At 38.9% G+C, this 18,468-nt stretch overlaps 1 protein-coding gene across 1 annotated transcript; it reads left to right on the top strand.

Annotated features, from left to right (window-relative positions):
* Window positions 1–3,504: 3,504 nt before the first annotated feature.
* On the top strand, window positions 3,505–8,564 carry LOC138077717 (lysozyme C-1). The gene is made up of 4 exons (XM_068969856.1): window positions 3,505–3,640; window positions 4,789–4,953; window positions 7,005–7,080; window positions 8,498–8,564. The coding sequence occupies exons 1-4, from the start codon at window positions 3,505–3,507 to the stop codon at window positions 8,562–8,564; spliced, it is 444 nt and encodes a 147-aa protein (XP_068825957.1).
* Window positions 8,565–18,468: the final 9,904 nt, after the last annotated feature.

The following is an 18,468-nucleotide window of genomic DNA, read 5'->3' as shown; positions in this document are numbered from 1 at the left end:
AGTTGGTGACGGACAGGGAGGCCTGGCATGCTGCGATTCATGGGGTTGCAAAGAGTCGGACACGACTGAGCGACTGAACTGAACTGAACTGAACTGAAATGGTTTCTGCCAGGTGGAACAAGTTAAGCTCACCCACTATAATGGCTGAAGTATTTACCAATATTTGTGGGTAAGACTTTTAGATTTTTACTTGTCTTTAAAAGATAATCTTATGGAGGCTTTTGGCAAAATCTGGAAATATCAAATAAAGTTTGTTTTTAAAATCTCTCTTGGTTATCATTTTTTCCAGTCCCAAGTTTGCCTTAAGCAACACTTATCTCTTTGGATGCTTACATTTCAAAGATATGGTAAGGTCAATATTTCCAAAGTACTGAGAAAGAACTGTAAGGTTTATTGGAGAAGGAATTCAGGGGCATATTTGCTTTTTATCAGAAATCTAAGATAATTAATTACTATAACATTTTTCTTTCCATTAGCAGTAGGATAGGATAGTTCAAGGATATTTTAAATTTTTAGAGTTTTTATAGGGCAGCCCCAAAATACAAGAAGGTCTGGACATGGTGGGGTTAGCTTACAGAGTAATAGACAATAAATCCAGACTTCCTGTGCATTCTCTGAACCTTTGTCAAAGCTATTTGTGGCTATCAATATTTATGTAAACATCACAACTGCTTGAATGACGTCAGCAGCTCTTAATGTTTATTTTCTGAACTTACCTTCCTAATCTTGTTAAGAAAATGTTTTGTTTTTTCTTACACTAACCAAGGTATTCTTTATAGCTATCTTTTCTTTCTTTTTTTTTTTTCTTTTCAATCTCATCTTTCCATAGATACCAATAGGACCTTTGTTCAAAATGCAAGCTTTCTCAAAAACCCTTTTAAGGTGTAAAAGTTCAAATCTTCAATATACCTCTTTCAACTGTGACTCCAAACCAGTGAGTCTTTTTATGGCTTAAAACCAATATTAGGGCTTACTCATGGACACAACGGGGCTTCCTGGGTAGTTCAGTTGGTAAAGAATCTGCCTCCAGTGCAGAAGAACCCAGTTTGATCCCTGGGTCAGGAAGTTCCCCTGGAGAAGGGATAGACTGCTGCTGCTGCTGCTGCTGCTGCTGAGTCACTTCAGTTGTGTCCGACTCTGTGCAACCCCATAGACAGCAGCCCACCAGGCTCCCCCATCCCTGGGATTCTCCAGGCAAGAACACTTGAGTGGGTTGCCATTTCCTTCTCCAGGGATAGACTACTCACTCCAATATTTTTGGTTTTCCCTCATGGTTCAGACAGTAAAGAATCCATCAGCAATGGGGAAGACCTGGGTTTGATCTCTGGGTTGGGAAGATCCCCTGGAGGAGTGCATGACAACTCACTCCAGTATTCTTGCCTGGAGAATCCCCATGGACAGAGGAGCCAGGTGGGCTACAGTCCATGGAGTTGCGAAGAGTCGATCATGACTGAGCGACTAAACACACGCGTGGACACAAGGGCTTTCCCTAAGAAATGTGGCCCTTTCAAGATGCAGAGCCCCCCCAGAGAAAGTCTAAGGAAACAAACACCTTCCGTGTCTCAGGTGGCAATGAAACCTCTATCTGTCACAAAGTGAGACACCTTAAGTCTCTCATCTCGTCACCTCCGATACCAAAAAGGTGGTACTGGGATGAGAGTCTTCCCTTCACAAATCAGGCAACAAAGGTAGAGCCTGTTCATAGAGGCCCCTTATGAACTGAGACTCTTTATTAAAACAGACTCCCCTGAGTGTTCACATGGCTGAATGAATAAAAAGAATGCTGCCTGTCACTTCATGTCTTGGGCTCCCTGCTGGCTAGCTGCTGATGCAAGCCTGACAGACAACCTGTACCCCTAAAGTGGCAGAAGCCAGAGGGAGTATTCTCACTGGTGACAAAGCCAAGTTCTCAGGATATAAAACAAAACAAATGGAGATTCCCATCTTATAGTTTTTCATGCTCGTGACAAATGGCAGAGACAAACAAAAACATGGCTCTTTCTGGGAGGCTAAGAATCAATAACCATAGGTGTTGATTACCAAAACCAAATTCATAAGAGTCACAATTAAAAATCTTTTTTCAATTTTTTTTTCTCCTGCCAGTGTGCATTTGGAAAGGAAGGGACAAGGAGAAATTGTTATCCTTTTTCGTCTGTGCACTCTAGACAGAAAGCTAGGAGACTGACATGGTAAGGATTCTTACCTTCTACTGGTCTGTTGTCAATTAAACCATATCTCAACTATAGTCTCCATGAACAGTAAAGTGTTCTGGCCTTTCACTGTCCCATCCTCATCACTAGAAGCTGTACAGGAGACATTATGTGTAACAAAAGACAGTTTAACAAGAGAAAAGGAAATAAGTATATTAACATGTACATTTCATGTATACTTATGAGAAATGCCAGGATGAGTAAATCAAAGAGTAGCTGGAATTTGGACTTAACAGATCATCTTTACCAGAGAATAGTAAATATTTAGAGGTGCAACTAGACAGAGGAAAAGAGTACTGGGCTTCCAAGGGTGCTGAATTTTAGGATGATAAATACATTAAAAACTGATAGGCAATAGTAGCTAGTCAAAATCATTGTTTTGTAGAATCCTCTGGTGTTGTCTTGGGGCTGGTAAGTATCTGGGGTTTTGGTGATTAATATCTGCACAAATTTATGTTCTGCTTTCAGGATGATAGGGGGAGGGCAGAAAACTTGTCCAGGATCTGCTTCTTCAGTTCAAAATAATCCTTGTGCCAAAGGGGAAGATTTTGGAATGGCATATTCTGTGATTCTTCTATAGATTTTACCATCCTGCTTTTTCACTTTACAATGACACTATGTTCTAACATGGAAATGTGAAGTAAGACATTGTCAGATGGAGTTAAGAATGTTGTTCACTGGAGGTTTTTTTATCGTACTATGACATTGATTTATAAATTAAGAATTTATAATAGACACCAAAAGAGTAAGTATAGGAATCTGGCTGAGCAACATGGTGTTGTGCTATATATCAATCAGAACAACAGGCAGTGTGTCATGTTCTTTGTGAAAAGTGTATATAAAATAATTTTAAGTGAAAAAAATGAAGACAACATACTGAAGTCACATAAAACAACTTAATGTAAATGAATGTTAATTAAAGATGGGAGTTTATTTTCAGCTGAGAAAAATGTTGGTTCAGGTTTTTTTTCTGAATACTTGCTCAACTTCATAATAAAATAGGAGGAATTTCCTCTTTTGGCAATGGTGCTAAACCTTGTTCTTTCTTTCTTAATGTCTTTAAGTAAGCTCACTTCCTTATTTTTTGCAGACTAATTCTTAGGGTATCAGAATATCTTTCTTCAAACATAAGAAGGAAAATGTTTAAGTCAGTGGACCAATAAACTGTTTCTGTTTTCCACATGTTTCAGAGGGTGGAGCCACCAAACCAGTGAGATAAGAGGGGAGTGAAAAGATGTTAAATAGCAAGTCTGGCTCACCCTGGTCAGTCTGGACATTTGACTTCTCAGTCAACATGAAGGCTCTCATTATTCTGGGGCTTCTCTGCCTTTCTGTTGCTGTCCAAGGCAAGGTCTTTGAGAGATGTGAGCTTGCCAGAACTCTGAAGGAACTTGGACTGGACGGCTATAAGGGAGTCAGCCTGGCAAACTGTAAGTTAACTCTTCTTCCTCCTTCCAAACAGTTGACCAGGTGTGGAACTAACAGAGGATGAATAATGAGCAAGGGACTTTGAGTGAATGGGTTTTTCTTTGTTGGAGGGTTTGTACGCTTACCATGGTTAATAACATCAACTTGCTCCTTTAGAATCAAATGTACCAGGTGAAGGACTGAGGCATGAGAGGGCCGTTCTAGTCCCTCTAAGCATGCCAGCTGGCACATGTAGGGTGGTGATAAAATGTATTTCAGCACCTCAGATATGTGTCAAGCCCATGGTGTTTGACTCTAGCAGTTTGGCAGCTGGGTTCTTCTAACCTGAGTAAGGCAGTATTTTTCTCATTTTTAATTCCCTTACCAATGTTGGGTTTTTAACAGCAAGGTTTTTAAAAAATTACATTAAACTCTCAAACCAGGGACAGTAGGAACCTATTTCCTTCAATTCATTTCTATAATAAGGATCCCTGAAATACAGCAGGAAATGACATTTTATTGTGCTCACCCTAGTTGATTATTTTTCATTTCTTCCACAGAATTCAAGAAATGGCCTTAGGAAAAGTTCCTCTGTATTGTAGTCTATATTTTTCAATGTCATCACTGTATTTTTCACATTGAATTCAGACATCTCCCTCCATAACTATTTTTGAGTGAATGAGCAAATGGCTAGATGGATGGATGGAGGAGAGTCTTTCCTACTCTGTGATTCTTACTGTCTAATTTGGTACCCAAATTCACCTTCAGGGTCATAAGAAATTTTCTCTCTCCCAGAGAATCCTTATTTTTCCTAATAACATATTTTTCCTTAATGTGTGCATCTGCTGCTAATGACCAAACCCACTCAACTAATCTGTTGGTTTTGCTATTCTAGGCTCAGTATTAACTTAGGGATGTGTGAAGGGCAAGAGCTATTTTAATTTTTTTTAATTTATTATCTTGTTTCATTAGTATTACCAAATGATTTGCTAATAAAAGAATTCTCTTAAGAGAATTCCTAACATGAAAGTGTTAAAATATTTCACAAGTAAGTACATCTTTTTACTTTTAAAGTAAGTTGTTAGTAAAGTAGAACTAAATAGAACTGATTGGGCTATGAAGTGTAAGTCATCTCATATTGTTTTTCAACCAAAAATACATTTTTTTCCAGGGTTGTGTTTGACCAAATGGGAAAGCAGTTATAACACAAAAGCTACAAACTACAATCCTGGCAGTGAAAGCACTGATTATGGGATATTTCAGATCAACAGCAAGTGGTGGTGTAATGATGGCAAAACCCCTAACGCAGTTGACGGCTGTCATGTGTCCTGCAGTGGTAAGACAAGATGATGTTGAGTGATAGCCCAGGCCCCATCTGGTTACACCTGTAAGAACAGAGATTCAGTACAAATGAAAATGTCTTGAAGGCTTCCCTGGTGGCTCAGATGGTAAAAAATCTGCTTACAGTGAGGGAGATCTGGGTTTGATCGTTGTTCGGGGAGAATTCCATGGACAGAGGAGCCTGGCTGGCTACAGTCCATGTGGTCGCACACAGTCTAACACAATGAGCAATTAACACTTTCACTCATCATGAAAGCTGGCTGTTTGCTAACATACAAGAGTTTCTTGAATGACCTAGCACTTTAGTATAACTGAACTTGTTGATGCTTTGTAAAGGACAATGCCATTCCTCTTATCTTGTTTGAGAAGGTTTAGGGATAATTAGGTTTGTGTGTATGTGTTTTTATTTAATATACCCTCCTTTATTGGAAAACAAAGGATTACTAGCTAACCAAAGAGGAGGAATACCTGTGGTTCCTTTTAAAAAATTGTTTTTACTTTTTATGAGTATATGTTTTAATTATATAGAAAATTAGAAACGTAACTATGCAACCATCAGTATGGTCATCATGTACTTTAACAGTTATTCACATTTTGTCATATTTACTTCTATGTATATAAACTGTATATATATATATATAATGTATGTATGTGTATGTGTTTTGGCTGAGTGATTTAAAGTGCATTTGAAACTCTAAATTCTTAAGCTTACATTTCCAAAAAATACAGTTCGTATTTAAATACTGTCATTGTGACAAGTTAATTTACAGATTTGTTTAACTGGGCTAAAATAAATTTTCTATTGAGTTCCGTTTAAAATAGAGATGACATGCAGTGTTTAGTGCATAAAATATTGGTGAGCTGATACAAATTTATATTGCTAATTTTTTATATATTAAAATTCCTAATAGAGAAATTAGTCAAAGAATATTCTTTTGTATCATGTTAATTTACTTTAAAAAGCATTTTGCATTATATAATAATCTGTGGTCACTGAATAAAAATTCTCACTATCCAGAGATTTATGATAACTGGTAAGTTTTGGTATCCACATCTTTCAGAAGATACATCACTCACATACATGAATGTAGAACTATATTATGCATATTTGTACCCACATATAAGCATGTAAGCAATGTATGTCAGCAGAAATGAAATTATACTAAACTTACTGCTTTATAATATGCTGTTTATTGCACAAAATTATTTTATCAACAAATATCAATCTTTATTATATTTCAAGATGAATAAATTCCACTAAATAAATATTCTATTATCAATCCAAATCTCATTGATAAACACTTAGGCTGTATTTTCCCCTGTTATTAATTGATATGAAACATCTGTACACACATCTTTGGGCACATCTCTTATTATTTCTTTAGAATAAATTTCCAGTAATAGAATTGCTGAGCCAAAAAATGCTGGACCCATTTCCGCTTGGTTGTTTTAGTTTTGTTTCAGTAGCTCAGCTGGTAAAGAATCCACCTACAATTCAGGAGACCCTGGTTTGATTCCTGGGTCGGGAAGTTCCCCTGGAGAAGGGATAGGCTACTCACTCCAATATTCTTGGCCTTCCCTGGTGGCTCAGATGGTGAAGAATCTGCCCACAATACAAGTGACCTGGGTTCGATCCCTGGGTTGGGAAGATCCCCTAGAGGAGGGCATGGCAACCCACTGCAGTATTCTTGCCCGGATAATCACCATGGACAGAGGAGCCTGGTGGGCTATAGTCCATGGGGTCGCAAAGCATTGGGCATGAATGAGTGACTAAGCACAGCACAGTAAAAAGAGAATCTTCTATCACATTAATTAATAATTCCAGGACTCCCAATGACTTTGGTAAATGAGAAACGAAATGCTTTAATTTCATGCCAAATAGGATAGAATGAAGAAAAAGTTTTCCCCCAATATTCACAACATGGACTCTTAAAAAATAATTTTAGTTGTACTTTCCTTAGCTTAAGAAAATAAAGCCTGCAGAACCTAAACTTAAAATGAAATCTCTAGGAATGTTGTTTTCATTTCTCACCATTTGCTTTTCAGAATTAATGGAAAATAACATCGCTAAAGCTGTAGCATGTGCAAAGCATATTGTCAGTGAGCAAGGCATTACAGCATGGTACGTTGTTTTTTTTTCTGCTTCCAATTCTATTGAGATGTAATTGACACAGAGCGCTGTAGAAGTTTAAGATTTACGGTATAAGAGTTTGACTTACATACATCATGAAATTATTATCACAGTTAGTTTAGTGAACAACCATTATGTCATATGGTTGCAAAAACAAAGAAATTGAAGAAAAAAATATGTGTGTGTGACGAAAAGTCTTAGGCTATACTCTCTTAACAGTTTTCATATATATATATGAATTTTATGTATGAATATGTATATTCACTAAATGAATTCACTAAATTCATTTATATGAATTTATATTTATATTTATATTTCTTATATTTATATTTCTTATATTTATTTATATTTATATTTATTTATATTTCTTATTTCATACATATAGCGGTGTTGATTGTATTTATCACATTGTACATTACGTATCTAGCATTTTTATACTTGGAAGTTTGTAGTACCTTTAGTTGCCTTCATCCACTTCACCACCCCTCACCTCAACCACAGCCTGATTCTCTGGTAACCACGTATCTGACTTCTTTTTTCTATGAGTTTGTTTGTATGTTTGTTTGTGTTTGAAGTATAATGGACCTACAACACTATGTTAATTTCTATTACAGACTATGGTTAGTGTTAAGCATTAAAAAAGAGAGCTGAGGGCTTTCCTGGCGGTCCCGTTGATAAGACTTTGTGCTTCTAAGGCAGGGGGTGCTGGACAGGAAACCAACAACATCAGGAGTGGCCAAAAAAATAAGACAGTGAAGAGAACTGGGGGTTTTTTGGTAGCACCTCAGGGCACCTGGAATTTTAGCTTCCCTCTCCCCCACCAAGAATTGAATCTTATCCACAACTTTTGAAGGGCAAAGTCTTAACAACTGGACCACCAGGGAAGTCCCAGGTGAGAGCTGTTTTACCCTACTCTTATGAGAGAAGCAAAGGAATATTTCCAAAGAACAAAGTATGCTACTGAGAACTGAAAAATTGAAGCTTTAAATTAATGCTAAACAATGTACTAATATAAACAGTTTACTTTAACTGGCTCAGAATCTTATTCTTTTACTCTTCAATTTATTTTAGGAGATTCTAGAGTTTTTAAGATTCTACACACTCTACCTTGTCATATCTTGAAATTATTTTTGGAATTAAGTAAATATGGAATGAACTCTGCAGTTGTGTTGTGAACACAGGACTCAACATTTGTGTTCAGCATTGTGTGCTCTAGTGAAGGCTGGTGGAGATGTGAAGTCCTTGGTATACATATCTCCAGTTGGCAAATAACAGTACTTGGATTTGTCTATAGCTTGTATTTCATGTATTGATGAACTATTTTGTTCTCCCAAAGGATTTGAAGTATGTATATTACAATGAAGCTATGTTTTAGTCTTATGACCATTCATTTCATCTTTCTCCACAGGGTGGCATGGAAAAGTCACTGTCGAGACCATGACGTCAGCAGTTATGTTGAGGGTTGCACCCTGTAACTGTGGAGTTATCGTTCTTCAGCTCATTTTGTCTCTTTTTCATATTAAAGAAGTGATAGTTGAATGAAAGTTTATACCACCATTATTTCAAACAAATAACGTTTTTACAGAAGCAGGAGCAGGTGGTCTTTCTTCTAAGAAGCTTAATGTTTATCTAATGTGTTAATTGTTTGATATTAGGCCTATAATATTTTTCAGTTTGCTAATGTAACTAATACCGGTGAATATTTGTCTAAAATCTTAATTATCAAATATGTCTCCAGTACATTCAGTTCTTAATTAAAGCAAGATCATTTATGCACCTTGCTGATCATGAAGGAATATAAAGAGGGATTAGATGAGCTGTTTCTTTCCTTAATTTTATTAGCATAGATTCATGCATTATGACCAAATTCAGAGGCAGATAAGTATTGAAATAACTAATTAACCACAGATATGAAATTATGCATGCTGTAAAAATTACAAACAATTTCATTAAAAGCTTTGCAATTCATTCCTTGTCTGTTTTGTTTAGATCCATTTAGTGTCTCTGAAGAAATACATATATATGTACTTGGGAAAAAATGAGCTGACACTTAGTATTTCCAACATTCTCACCTGTATCCAAACAGAAGGATATTGCTAGAGAAAAATCCATAGGCTTATTCACAGATCTCAATTAACAACAACAAAAAAAATTGGTGGAACTGCACAGCTTTGGGATCTTAGTTCCCCAAGCAGGTATTGAATCTCCACCCTGAACAGTGGAAGCATGGATTCCTAGCCACCAGACTGCCATTCCTTTCAGTGTGGTTAAATTCATAACCACAAATCCCAAATGGGCCCTTAAGACTGATTGGTGGTCACTTCTCTGCAAACTTTCTGTGCTGATATCCCCACTCTCATCCCAAAATGACTGTCACTGTTCACTTCTCTCTTTCCAAAGATCCAGCAAGCACCCCAGCTACTAGCCTTCCATACTCTACTCTCAGTAGATGACCTGGGCTCACACTACACTGACAGAACAGAATCAAGTCATACAAAATTCTCCCCTCCAGGCCACCATAATAGTGTTCACATCTCTCCTTGAGCCCTCCTTCCCTTCTTTCCCCTTTATCACTAGGATGTAGGGCCTCTGCTCTTGCCAATGACAGTGTTTCTACATGCAGTCTTCATCATACATAGCCCTCTCACTACTCCAATTTAAGCTAAGTTTTTCCAGCATCCTGTGTTTCTTCCTCATTGTTGGATCATCCCATCACTGTACAAACTGCCCCAGAAAAGTTTCATCTTGCAAAGAACTCTCCATGGACTCTACCTGCCAGAGTTCAGCTCCAGCAGCCAGGGATTCAACCTGAAGGGATGAGCGGTGTTGGCAAGAAACTGAGGCAGCCTCTCAGTTTTTCTTTGGACTGCCTGTTTATTTCAAGCTTATGATTCTTTAATACTTTTACAAAAGCATTAGGTCAGAGGTTTGATATTTTTAGTTCCCAGAGACCCAGATTTATTTTTCTCCAAAAATCATTGTTGCCCCTCAAAAGGAGTTCCCTCCTCAGTGATTCTCTTATCTACTTTTTCTCATGTGTCCTTGTGAATACACTGTAACTCATGCTAACATCTGGGTTGCATACCACATTCCTCAGTTTAATTCTTATCTTTCTAAGTCTTGTTTGCCCCTAGTATCCTAAGCTCAACATTTCTAAGAAAGGGCTTCTAGCTAAATATCTCTGAAGTCCCTAATCTCTATAAGCTATAGTAGAATATGTTAACATTACAGCATCCCTTAAATCTTTAGCTTCTAACTATTTTAACTATTCCTAAACCCTAAATTCAGCAAACTCCTTTGCCGTAAACACTTTTCTCACAAATGGGCTTCAGATAGCAATCCCTACAATGGCCTCAAGCTGCAGCCTGTGTGCCCACTCTGGAACACTTTATTGTAAAATTCCTTGAACAAATGTCAGTGATTAACTTTATGAATTATTCTTTGAGCACAGCTGCAGAAGGCTTTATGCCTTCTCATGCTCCTCTCAAAAACAATAAGTACCTTAATATTCTCTTCAGTCAACTCAGCCGAGGAAAGGAAAAAACAAATCAGAATCACAAAGCCTAACTCCTTCATTCCGGGTCCGTGCCTACGGAACAACGGGAGGGGGTTTAGGGCTGTGCCTCCATTTTGTCAGTAATGCCTAACGCTGCTTCCAACATCTACATAACCCTCCAAGTACATCATTCTTTGCTCCCTTTTACAGCAGCATTTCTGGGATGAAATATCTATATTCACCCACTCCATGACCTCACCTCCCTTTCTCTTTTCGTCTCTTCTTAATCTGACTGCTCTCCTCACTTAGCTGAAAATGGCTCCAGCTTGACTCCTCCCAGGATGCCTTGGGGCTAGTTCTAGTGATCACCTGATTTCTGTTCATCCTACTTGATCTCTCAGCAGCATTTGACAAAGTGAATCACTTCCTACTTCTAGAAAAGTTTTTCTTCCTTAGCTTCTCCTCCTTTACATCCTACCTCATTGATGGCTCCTTCTCAGCCCTTCATGGCTAGCTGTTCTTCTGCTTGATTTTTAACTGTGGGAGTCCCCAGGACTCAAACCTGTAAAACCATCTGAAAGAATAGTTTTACTTATTCATTTATTTTTCTTTTCTTGCCAAAGTATAACTTTCAAAAGAATAGAGTCTTTCCCACTCTTTAAGGACATTAAAATAATCTCAGTGTTTCCCAAAATTTGCAAGTACAGTAAAGCCTTTTAAGTTTTCAGAACAGTTTGAGAATATAATGCCAATATGGTGCCCAGCAGCTCTGAATCCTTCAATATGCAACTCTCAAAGAACCTCAGAACATCATCCAAATTAGGAGGTGAACACTGACAAATTAGGACCACTTCATCATCAGATATAGGCAATTTTATCAATTGTAACATAAATTTTTCTTAACTAAAAGGTATAATTCAGAATAACATGTTAAAATTGGTTGCTATATTTTTCAGTTTCCTTCAATCTAGATCATTTCTTCACTTTTTTCTTAACTTTTATCACTTTAACCCCTTTGAAGACCTCAAACCAGCTATGGTGCAAATGGCCTAAGGTTTTTCTGATATTCTCTAGAGTAAATTAGGTTATGCATCTTTGGCAGAGATACCACAGATGTAATACTGTGCTCTTTCTGTTGTATCTTTCAGGTGACATGCAGTTTTGAATATTCTATTACGATGTTCTCATCAATTATTTGATTAATGTAATGTCTGCAGATGGTGACTGCAGCCATGAAATTAAAAGACGCTTACTCCTTGGAAGAAAAGCTATGACCAACCTAGATAGCATATTCAAAAGCAGAGACATTACTTTGCCGACTAAGGTCCGTCTAGTCAAGGCTATGGTTTTTCCTGTGGTCATAGAGTTGGACTGTGAAGAAGGCTGAGCACCGAAGAATTGATGCTTTTGAACTGTGGTGTTGGAGAAGACTCTTGAGAGTCCCTTGGACTGCAAGGAGATCCAACCAGTCCATTGTGAAGGAGATCAGCCCTGGGTGTTCTTTGGAAGGAACGATGCTAAAGCTGAAACTCCAGTACTTTGGCCACCTCATGCGAAGAGTTGACTCATTGGAAAAGACCCTGATGCTGGGAGGGAATGGGGACAGGAGGAGAAGGGGACGACAGAGGATGAGATGGCTGGATGGCATCACCAACTTGATGGACGTGAGTTTGAGTGAACTCTGGGAGTTGGTGGTGGACAGGGAGGCCTGGTGTGCTGCGATTCATGGGGTTGCAAAGAGTTGGACACGCTGAGTGACTGAACTGAACTGAACTGAACTGAGGTACTTTGAGAAGTTTTCTTCCTCATCAAAATGTGAATTTTTGCATGCACTTACTATATCAGTATGGACACCTGGTTTCCTATCTTACTGCAATTATTACGTGTCATAATCCATGGCCATCATTTATTTCAATGCTCATATTGTCCCTGATTTGGCCAGGAGAGACTCTACAGACTAGCTTCGGTGTCCCCATCATTCTCTGGATACTTTTTTGCTTTTTTGTGTAAAGTGTTTTAATTATCCCCTTGTTCTTTTCCTCCTTCAGCCTGGAATCTTCCACTTCTCCCAAGAACCCTTATTTTAAAAAACCAGCTCTGAGTAGTTGAGTGTTATTGTTTGCCTATCCCATCAATGATAAGGGCTATAGAATGTATGAATTTACATAATTTTTATCTATTTAAATTGAATTCATATAATACCTACAGTTCCAGTCTCATACAACTAGGTTAATTCTAGTTTTTTTCCTTTTTCATGTTGGTAACTCCCTTGTATGCTGCTGCTGCTGCTGCTGCTAAGTCACTTCAGTCATGTCTGACTTTGTGTGACCCCATAGATGGCAGCCCACCAGGCTCCCCTGTCCCTGGGATTCTCCAGGCAAGAACACTGGAGTGGATTGCCATTTCCTTCTCCAATGCATGAAAGTGAAAGTGAAGTCGCTCAGTCGTGTCCGACTCTTAGCGACCCCATGGACTGCAGCCTTCCAGTCTCCTCCATCCATGGGATTTTCCAGGCAAGAGTACTGGAGTGGGTTGCCATTGCCTTCTCCAACTCCCTTGTATGACAGTGAGAAATCAGGCACCCATTGTCTTTAATACCCTTGAGGTTTATTGTGAACACATGCATATATTTGATCAACTTGACTGTTTGTAACCAATCTCCCAACACTGCCACACCATGGATTTGATGCTGTGCACTCAGGCTTTGATACCTCTCATTGGGTCACCCCTTCCTCCACATCTGGACAGCTGCTTTGGTGTGTTATATCTTTGACACAACATGCTGGACCACTGTTTTTACCGGAAGGAGGGCAGAAAGGTTTTACTCTTGTTTATACCTGTATTCCAAGTACCTAGAACAGTGCCTATAACATCATACATGCCCAATAAAAATCAGTTGCTTGAATGAGTCTCCCTGATGAGTTAGTATATTCCCCAACCCTGGGGATTCTGAGTTTTCTTACTATCCAATCTCAGATGATTCTAATACAGTAGCTTCTGGGGCTCCAAGTATCAGATCTCAGATCTATCTGACCAGCCATGGGAGGACAGCAGAGGGTCCAAACTCTAGTACAGCCTCTGGCTTCAAGATTTTAGGACCATTTTGCTATGAATAAAGGGTTTATTCACATCAGGATATCCAGAGGTGTAAGAAGAATTAGTCAAGGTAGAGGAGTGAGGCTTGAAGAGTCACAGCTCAGATGCACAGATAGGATATATCTAAAAAGCCGCAGGACAGACGTATAACAATGGCTGACTTAAGAAATAACCAGAGAGTAGCAAAAGTTGGCCTAACAGGGAAAGCAGTGGTTGTTGAAGATTTTGCTTAGTGTTTTTGATAAATGTCATCCCTTTACTTATACCTGTTATTTTAATACAATTAAGATCTCAAGCCAAATTTTCACCCTTATTCTGAGAACGAAGTAAAAATCAATGTGAAAGTTTCATCATGTTTAAAAGACATTCAGTTCTGATGTTGCTCAGTTTCACCTCAGGATATTATTTGACATGTAGAGTGATATTCCAGATGATTTTACTGGGCTCTTCCTGTAGCACTAGTTATAACTAAGCCTTGAGCATATCTCTTGCACTTGTATTTAGCAGACTTACTTAAAAAATATTTTATAGAAATTGCTAAAGGAAATTTAAAAGTTATAAGTGACTAAAGTCATTCATAGACATAATGTTTTTCAGTTATATATATGCCTATTAGGCAAATTACATTTAAAAAATAATTTTATGTATTCATTTTATGTTTTGCTGTGCTGAGTCTTCATTGTGTGGGCTTTTCCGTAGCTGAGGCAAGAAGGGGCTATTTCTAGTTGCAGTACATGGGCCTCTCCTTGGGGTGGCTTCTCTTGTTGCAGAGCTCTAGGGGGCTGGAGCTTCAGTAGTTGCTGTACAGGGCTCAGTAGTTGCAAGCCCCGGTCTCTAGAGCACAGGCTCAGTAGTCGTGGTGCACAGGTTTAGCTGCTCCGAGCACATGGGATCCTCTAAGTCAGGGATCAAACATGTGTCTCCTTCATTGGCAGGTGAATTCTTTACCACTATGTCCACCAGGGAAGCAGCAAGTTATATTGTAGACCATTCAAATTTTTTTACAAAGTTATAAATTCTCAGTGTTTCCAGAATGAGATGTTTCTACAGATTTGTTATGAAAGATGTTACTCCTCGTTTCTCCCACTTCACAGGCAACAATTTTCTACTCTTTTAGCTTAATGTTAGGAATTTTAGACAGTGCCCTGTTGGCCTGATTGTTAGCATTTTGCACTTTCACTGCTGTGGCCCAGGTTCAATCCCTGGTCTAGGAATTGAGATAACACAAGCTGTGTGGCATGGCTGAAAAAAAAAGAATTTTATTTATGCTCCCATGCTTTTATGTATCAGGCTTGTATTGCTTCTTCTTGATTTCTCCATTTTATGATATTGATTCCTATGGTTAAGGATTAAGTTCTATTTCCTCCTCTTGCATCTTCATCATACATGGCAACTTTCCCTAAAACCTATCCTTCTGATGTAACTATATATACTTTATTAGATCAATACTCAGTTTTTACATAGTCATAAATACAATTATTTTCTTCTCCTATGCAATATTTTATTTCCCCTAGAGCTAATAACTACATGATCTTAAACTGGCTTAGCTTTCTTTGTATCTATCATTAGTTCAACTCCCAACTTCAAGGTGGCTTCAATACTTTATTGAAGTATAGTTGATGTAAATACAATATTATATAAGTTTTAAGTGTACAACATAGCAATTCACAATTCTTAAAAATTGTATTTCATTTGTAGTTATAAAGTATTGGCTATATTCCTTGTATTGCCCAATATATTTGTGTAGTTTGCTTATTAATTTATTTTGTCTGTGCTACATGGCTTTCAAGATCTTAGTTTCCAACCAGGGTCCAAACCCGTGCTCCCTGCAGTAGATGCGTGGAATCCTATCTGCTGGACTGCCAGGGATTCTCGGCTTATTTATTTTATACATAACAGTTTGCACCTCTTAATCCCCACTGCCATCTGCGTCTCCCGTTTGAATCTCCTCTCAGGTCTTTAGATGCAGATAGTATTTCATCAGTCTTATCTTTCTCCAAGTTTTTTCATTTCTGCTATCAAAGTTTTAATTCCAACAGCTCTTTTTCACTCCCTGAGTATTCTTTTCTTCCTTGTTTTGTGTCATGTTTGCTATTTCTTATTTTATCTGGATATAGTAATAACAGTTTGGGTTTGTTTTGGCGTTAGTTGACTTCTCTATGTTTCCTCTTATCTGCCATTTTCCTTTTTTTTAATTTGAATTATATCTTTTCGTATTAGAGGCATTTCTCTGTTATTTGGCAATCCTTGGTTATCTACTTAAGTTCAGGATTGGAAAACTTTAAAAGTCATTTGAGGTTCCAAGGGCCTATGTGGATTTGACCATGTGTACTTCTCAGAAGGATGACCTGGTTGGTTGAGTCAGTTTCACTGAGGCCCCTTAGATCTCCTCTTAGACTAGACACATCCCCAGGGCAGCCTCTCCCTCCTCTCTGCTCACACACACATAAAAAGGCCTGGTTGCCAGTACTTCAAGAGTTTAGTAGGGGATGAAGGGTTTAGTGGGGGGTGAAGGTTTTAGTGCCAGGCATGTGTTTGGCTAATCTACTTATTTTCTGTAGGGTATTCCTCCCTTAATCCTGTCTGGTGGCTCTCAATGCAAAGGCCTTACTTTACCCCTGTTTTATCCCATGGGGGTAAATAAGGGGTAATTGTTCAGCTGAATTAAAAAAAAAATTTTTTTTGTGGAAAAGTCACATAATATAAAGCATACTATTTTAACCATATTTAACTATATATTTCAGTGGCACTGAGTGCATTCACATTATTGTGCAACTCTCATTATCATCCATTCTCAAATTGTTCACCTTCCTACTGAACCTCTGACCCTGTTAAACACTAACTCCCCATTCTCCCTCCCCCAGCCCCCGGCATCTATCCGTGTCCTTTCTGACTCTATGAGTTTGAGTATTCTAGGTGTCTCCTCGGAGAAGGCAATGGCAACCCACTCCAGTACTCTTGCCTGGCAAATCCCATGGACAGAGGAGCCTGGTGGGCTGCAGTCCAGGGGGTCGCTAAGAGTCGTGCACGGCTGAGCGACTTCACTTTCACTTTTCGCTTTCATGCACTGGAGAAGGAAATGGCAATCCACTCCAGTGTTCTTGCCTGGAGAATCCCAGGGACGGGGGAGTCTGGTGGGCTGCCGTCTATGGGGTCGCACAGAGTCGGACACGACTGAAGTGACTTAGCAGCAGCCGCAGCAGCAGCAGGTGTCTCCTATAAGTGGAATCAAACAGTATTTGTCTGCATCTAATACATATTCCCTTGTGGCTCAGCGGGTAAAGAATCTGCCTGCAATGCAGGAGACCTAGATTTGATTCCTGGGTTGGGAAGATCCCCTGAAGAAGTGAAAGGTTACCTACTCCAGTATTCTGGCCTGGAGAATTCCATGGACTATACACTCCATGGGGTTGCAGAGTTGGACACGACTGAGTGACTTTTACTTTCAATGTACATTGGAATGTATTTTTAGGTAAATATATGTCCTACAAACAGATTATAACTTTTTTTTTTTTCTGCTATGGGAACAGTTCAGTTCAGTTCAGTTCAGTCGCTCAATTGTGTCCAACTCTTTGTGACCCCATGAATTGCAGCACGCCAGGCCTCCCTGTCCATCACCAACTCCTAGATCTCAATAATCATCTATTTTATACATGGTAGTGTGTATATGCCAATCCCAATCTCCAAACTTATCCTACTTCAGTACCCCACTTGGTATCCATGTGTTTATTCCCTAAGTCTGTAGAACCTGAATATTTTTTAAACAGAATCTCAACCAATCTTTTTTTTCTAGCTCCTCTCTTCCTCCTCCCTTCCCTTACTTCCAGAGATCCCTACACCCACAAATTCTTGAGATTCAGGGAGTTCCTGCAGTGTGAACTGGCTAGCTTCTTAGCTCTGACCTCAGCTCCCAGGACTGCCCTATACCACTTACCTCTTCTAGTGAAAGTTCCAAGACTTCTGTTTCTGTCTTCTCTCTTATTCTCCCAGTCCTGATAGATTTAAGTCTTTTTGAAAAGCTCTTATTTTTTGACTCTTTTTTTCTTTTATTTTTGGCTGTACTGGTCTTCTCTGCTGAATGCAGGCTTCTCCAGCTGTGGCGAGCAGGTGTCACTGTGTGTTGCAGAGTGCGGGTTTCCCATTGTGGTGACTCCTCTGTTGCAGAGCGTGGGCTTTAGCCTGGAGGGCTTCAGTAGTTGCAGCCCACATGCTCAGTAGTCGTGGTACACAGTTTTTAGGTGGCATGTGGGTCTGTATTCCCAGACCAGGGATCAAACCTGTGCCCTCTGCTGTGGAAACACAGATTCTGAACCATTAGACTACCAGGAAAGTCCTTACTTTTATTTTATGAAAGCTTATTTTGCTTTAAAAATACTTAGGGTAACTTCTTAAGCAAAGAATAAAATTTTTTTTTTGAGAAATGGGAGAAGCAGAAACAAGAAAGCCGGAGAAATAATTACAAAGAGGAAAGTTCTGCTCCAGAGATCACATTATTTTTTGTGTGTGGCTAAGGCAGGTCTTACTTGCAGAATGCTGGGTCTTTAGTTCGAGCATGTGGGATCTAGTTTCCTGACTGGGGATTGAACCTAAGAACCCGGCATTGGGATCTTTAGTCTGAGCCACTGGACCACCAGGGAAGTTCTAGAGACCACATTCTGAAAGGTAGAATCCAGCAGAGTGTGCAGAGGGCAAAAAATCCTGTATTGTGGTATGAAGAATGTATTGTAACTGAAAGTTGGATCCCGCTGCTCACTACGCAAAAGCCAATAAAGAGGCCAGGGTGGTGT

This window comes from Capricornis sumatraensis, chromosome 4 (assembly GCF_032405125.1).
Source record: "Capricornis sumatraensis isolate serow.1 chromosome 4, serow.2, whole genome shotgun sequence".
Classification (NCBI taxonomy): domain Eukaryota; kingdom Metazoa; phylum Chordata; class Mammalia; order Artiodactyla; family Bovidae; genus Capricornis; species Capricornis sumatraensis.
Note: the sequence above shows the minus strand (reverse complement) of the source record. Positions and strands in the feature narration are given on the sequence as shown.